The sequence below is a fragment of the Penaeus japonicus genome, unplaced genomic scaffold, assembly GCF_977035675.1.
Source record: "Penaeus japonicus unplaced genomic scaffold, GWHDUDI00000001_assembly GWHDUDI00000656, whole genome shotgun sequence".
NCBI classification, from domain to species: domain Eukaryota; kingdom Metazoa; phylum Arthropoda; class Malacostraca; order Decapoda; family Penaeidae; genus Penaeus; species Penaeus japonicus.
The window spans coordinates 1-6,051 of NW_028235058.1; the positions used below are offsets into that span (position 1 = coordinate 1).

Consider the following 6,051-nt stretch of genomic DNA (forward strand, 5'->3'; position numbering starts at 1 on the left):
GACTTCTTTCACTCGTTCACCCACTTGGATGGATTTTTCTATTTCCTTATTACTTTCGAGGTTTCACTTGGGTGCAATGAAAAAATAAGTTAAACTTAACACTACTCAGTTTTCCCACCAAGGCACCGAACGCGTTTTCGGACTTTTTTGGCTCTTTCGGGTTTTGATATTGTAAAAATTACTGACTCTTTATTCAAAAAAGTATAACATATATACAGTCAGGCAAAAGAGTACCACGGTGTAACTTGACAAAATGGGAACCAACCCTCGTTCCTTGGGAAACCAGGGGAAAGGGGGAAGGATCCAAAGTTATACCAATAAATACAATTCATTTACTTAACAACATAATACAAAAACTACATATACATATAACTACATAAAATTACAATACAATTACACATCATACAATTACATTACATACAATTACATATACAACTACGTATAATACAACTAATTATACAATTACAATCAACAAATACATACACAAACTTATCACTTTAATATACGAAACAATTATAATATTTTTTCTACAAAAAGAAGCACATATATAGCAAAGCTTAGAAAAAACATCAAAAATACATATACACAACCCAACACGGTATATTGCGGCGGTTTTTAATCGCCCGTTTCGCTTGTCGGAATTTCGCTCTGCTTTCGTTCTGTTGGTAACCCTTGGCGGAGTTATCGGCCGTCTTCCTTGTTCCTTCCTTATTCTGGGTCCTTTCCTGGGTTTGAAGTGGTTAATGTTGCCCGGGGTCTCTTCTCCATTATTCTGTGAATGGGGAAGGAGAGATACAGGGCAGAGAGGAAGGTAAGGGAATTGTATAAGCTTATATCATGTAAATAAATAATAAAGAAATAGCAATAAAAAAACCACATCTCTGAGAACCAACTAGTAAACAAAACTCACTACACCTCTTATCTTAGGGCCCATTTTTTTTTTTCACCTAGAAAAACGGGGACAAGGAGGACCCCACCCGGTACTAACAGCAGCAGGAGCCCCTTCTCCAGGGGCTACAACTTGGTCAAGGTAAGCCCCAATGGGAGGTTGAGGTTTCTTGTCGAAGGTCCTTGTCGCAACCTGCTGCTCCTACAACGAGGGTGTGACTGAAGATAGAGTGGAAATATAGGGTATATAGGAGGAGAGAAAGAGGTAACAGTGTTGAAAGAGGGGGTGCCCTTGTTCAGGTAGTTGGTCTCTCAGCAGGTAGCAATTTCTTCTGTGGGAATGGGGGAACTCGGTTTACCTCTCCCTTCACTCTCTACCCACATATAGTTCTATATCTATGTGTTATCTATAAAACCATATACACAGATACATATATATATATATCAATACATAAAAAGATATACATATATATATATATATACATACATATATATATATATATATATATATATATATATACACATATATACATATATACACACATACATACATACAAACATATACACAAGTATGTATATAGAAAATATTATATTATATAAAAGTCCATACAAATACCTATACTTATAGATATATGTATACATATTCATTTCTCTAAATATGCATTTATGTGCATAAATACACATGCATAAAGGGACAATTGTACAGCCCCCATATCTTTATAACCATATTTTTGCATATATATACATATATATCCATATGCACATATATACACTTACATGACCCCTATCTATACACACATATACGCATACATATGCATACATACACATGTATACATACACATATACACATACATGCACATACACATACATACACCCATATATACACATGCACATACACATACATATACATATACATACACATATATATATATATACATATACCTACACATACATATCCATATACATACACATATACATACAAGTATGCATACCCACCTACACTTATATGTACATACAAATACATATACAAAATACATATATATACATACACACATATGCACATACACATACACCTGCATATACATATACATACATATACATACACATATACACGCACATATACATATACATACACATATACATACACATACACATACATATACACATACATATACACATGCACATGCACATGCACATGCACATGCACATGCACATGCACATACACATGTACACATACATATACATATTCATACACATATACATATACATACACATATGCAAATACACATACGCACATACATACACATACATACACGTATACATATCTACATACATATACATATAAATACATACACATTACATATATACATACATACACATATACAAATACATACTCACATACACATACACATACATATATACACATACATATACACACATACATACACATAAGTATATATATAAACGCAAATATACACATATGCAAATACATATATATGCATAAAAAAATGAAAGAAAACATCTCCAAAAGGAAACCAGTGTAAAAGGATACATTCTTCCAGGTGCTGAGCTATTCAGGTGGAAGGTAGTTTCCCCTCGGGGATGGGAACTGGGGGCCTCCTTGGTGTTCACTACTGTTTCTTACATCTTGTTTCTGGGAAAAGAAATAGATTAAGAATATTCATGTAAACACAGGCAATATTTACTATTGAAAAAAATATATAAATGTATTTATTCCAAGTAAAACTGCCACTAAAAAAGGAACCAACTAAATATAAATTTTCAGATAGAAGGAAAAAACACATAATTACATATATCACTATTTACATATACACATATGTACACATGCATGTACAAAATGCATACATGTACACATATGTACTCACTCAGTCATATGCATAAACACCCATATATACTTACACAAATGTATACAGATTACCCATATTCTTATTTGCATATGTACAGTGTTCACAACTGGACTAATGAGTAGAAATCTGTAAAGCTGAGTGGGAAGAGAGGGACCGACCTTTCTACTCTCCATGCGAGGGCCCCACTGAGCAATACATAAACATACATTAGGCTGAATTACTTCATCTTCTTCTACTAAAAATCTTCTTCTGTTAAGATACTGTAATGCTGAGTGGGAAGAGAGGGACTGACCTTTCAACTCTCCATGCGAGGGCCCCACTGAGCAATACATAAACATACATTAGGCTGAATTACTTCATCTTCTTCTACTATAAATCTTCTTCTGTTAAGAAACTGTAATGCTGAGTGGGAAGAGAGGGACTGACCTTTCAACTCTCCATGCGAGGGCCCCACTGAGCAAAACATAAAAATACATTAGGCTGAATTACTTCCTCTTCTTGTATTATAAATCTTCTTCTGTTAAGATACTGTAATGCTGAGTGGGAAGAGAGGGACCGACCTTTCAACTCTCCATGCGAGGGCCCCACTGAGCATTATCTTAAAAACACGAAAATCCCATCCTTTTTCTTGTTGTCTTTTTCAAACTCAACACTCTTTAAACGCCTACCTAGGGTACGATTGGGGGTCACAGGGGCATGTCTTCCCTGCTCCCTCCCATACCCTGTTAGTGTTGAGTGGGAAGAGAGGGACCGACCTTTCAACTCTCCATACGTCATCCCCACTGAACACTAGTCTAAATGTACTGGATGTTGAGTGGGAAGAGAGGGACTTACCTTTCAACTCTCCATGCGAGGGTCCCACTGGACATCACACTTGCTTCCCTATTTTATTAACCTTGGCCTTCTTTTGTAAATTTTCTAGTGTCAATGGTGAAGGGAATTCTGCCCTGATCATCTTTTCTCCTATGGCTTGGTCTTTTTTCCATGCAATCATGGGTGGAGGATCTCTGAACCTTTGCTTCCATGGCTTATCCTCTGCATCTTCTTGCACCCAAGACCAGATCTTATTGATTGACGATCTTAGAATTGGTGCTATGCTTGGAGAATATAGCATAGGGAGAATGATCCTGGTTGTATTTGTCTTGGGCTTCACTTCCAATAAAACTTCTCTAGGTAGTTCATCTAGTCTATTTTTTGCTTCTCTTAAGATCTTGCTGTTGTATCCTCTGAGTTTGAAAAACTTAAACAATTCTTCTAGGGCCTCCTTCAGGTTCTCTGGATCGCTTACAATTCTCTTAATTCTTATACCTTGAGAGAAAGGGAGGGATCTTTTCAAATTAGGATGGTGACTTGACTGAAAATGGAGGTATTGGTGAGTATTAGAGGGCTTGTAGAATACTGTGGTTTGTAGGTTTCCTCCGTTGTCAAAATACACTAGGGTGTCCAGGAAAGGCAGTTTGTATGGATCATATTCTAGGGTGAACTGCAGGTCTGGGTGTATTTTGTTCATGCCTACATGATATTCTTTTAGCTCTTCTTCTTCTCCTTCAAAAATACCAAAGATGTCATCAATGTATCTGAAAAACACCTGGGGTTGCTTTGTCATCTTCTTCCTTTTCTTTTCTATGCTGACGTGAACAAAAATTTCAGCTATTGCTACTGACACTGAGGCTCCTATTGCTGTTCCTTTATTTTGTTTGTAGAAACCATGGTCAAATCTCAGAAGGGTGCCTCCTAACACGTGGTCTATCCCTTCTTTTATTAAGTAAGGAGGTGGAGCTTTAATGTTAAAATCCTGAAGGAGTCTTCCCTGTACATATGCCAAGTTCTTTTCATAAAAATTTGCAACCATCCAAGCTGCTTCCTCCTGAGGAATAGACGGATACAGGGATACAATATCAAAAGAGAAGATGAGTGCTCCTTTCGCAAATTGTGGAAATTCCTTAACTTTTCTGAGAAAATCAGAGGTATCCTGCAGTCTCTCTGGGAGCAGCTCCAAGAGGGGGGCTAGGTAAGTGGTAAGTAGCCGATCCACTGGTCTTGTAGGAGCACAGCAGCCACTCAAAACTGGTCTCCCTGGCCAGGTGCCTAGGTCTTCATCTATTTTCTTGTGAGTCTTTGGAAGTATATACCAATGTGGGATGTCTGGGTTATGTGACAGGAGGGCGTCTCTCTGGGCCGCTTTGAAGCTTGTACATTTTCCTCTAGGAGAGTCCAGGGTATAGAATCTATTCACCAAAACCTTGGAATCTCTGTCAATTTTCCTCAAAGCTTCTTCTGGGTTTGTGATTGGTATATATGTTTCTCTATCTTTAAGGTGTGCCCTGCCCATTGCCCTGTAATTTCCTGTTTTGAGGACTACTAGGGCTCCATCTTTGTCGGCTTTTTTAATTACTATATTAGGATCTGTTCTCAGGCTTTCCAGTGCCTCTATTTCTTCTCTTTTCAAGTTGTGTCTACCTCTTCTTTTTGCTTGTATTGTTAATTCCTCCAAGGCTTCTTTCATTTTTTCAGCTAGACCTGGGAGTCTTTTTGGGGGGAGTTTCTTCCTGTTTGGAGAAAGGGAGTTGAGATGGAACCACCTTCACTTGCTCTTTTCTTTGTGAAAAGGCTACAGGGAGAAGAGAATCCGTGAATCTGTGGTTTATTTCTGATTCTAGGTCCTTCAAGGAGTTGGCTAGATTCTCCAATACTGGTTTTGTCGAGGGAGGGCCTGGGACAAAGGATCTCCCTTTGCTTAGCACCGACTTCTGTGGGAGGGTGAGAGGAACCTCTGATACTACCAGTTCCAACCCCAGTTGCCATTGTTTCCTTCTTGCCAATATCTTCCTCTTCCTTGTTCTTGACCCCATTGGTAGTTTCCTCTTCTTCCTTCGTATCCCCATCTGTTCTGCGGCCTCCATTCTCTCTGTCCTCCTTGTGGTCTCCATCCTTGAGGGTTGTTGTTCCATCTTGGTCTTTCTGTTGTTCTCCACGGTTGGGGGTTCTGGCCTTGCCTGGGTTGCCAGTTGTTTGTTCTCCTGGGGGTGTATTCTCTGTTTTGAGGGTTCGCCCATCTTGGGTCCCTGTACTGCTGGTTCCAGTTGTTTTGTCTCCAGGGTCTCTGGGTGAGTTTTCTTCGCATGTCCTGTCTGTTCCTTACTCTCTGTTGGGTTGTGCATCGTTTTTTTTCTGAGTTTGCTTATGCTTTTTCTTTGTTCCTTTGTCTGTTTCTGTGCCTACTGATCTATGCTCGCTCTTTCTTTTCTCACCATTGTTTTCTACCATTTCTTCTTGGTTATCTCTTGTTTCCGTT

The 6,051-nt window shown here is 38.5% G+C and overlaps 1 protein-coding gene across 1 annotated transcript; it reads right to left on the reverse strand.

Annotated features, from left to right (window-relative positions):
- Nucleotides 1-670: 670 nt before the first annotated feature.
- On the reverse strand, nucleotides 671-5,262 carry LOC147466464 (uncharacterized; the record flags this gene model as incomplete). The annotated part of the gene is made up of 4 exons (XM_086535448.1): nucleotides 3,652-5,262; nucleotides 2,534-2,542; nucleotides 989-1,090; nucleotides 671-772 (listed from the first exon to the last, which is right to left on the reverse strand). Coding segments are annotated over exons 1-4 (1,824 nt in total), but the record flags the coding sequence as incomplete, so codon positions are not given.
- Between the last annotated feature and the right edge of the window lie 789 nt (nucleotides 5,263-6,051).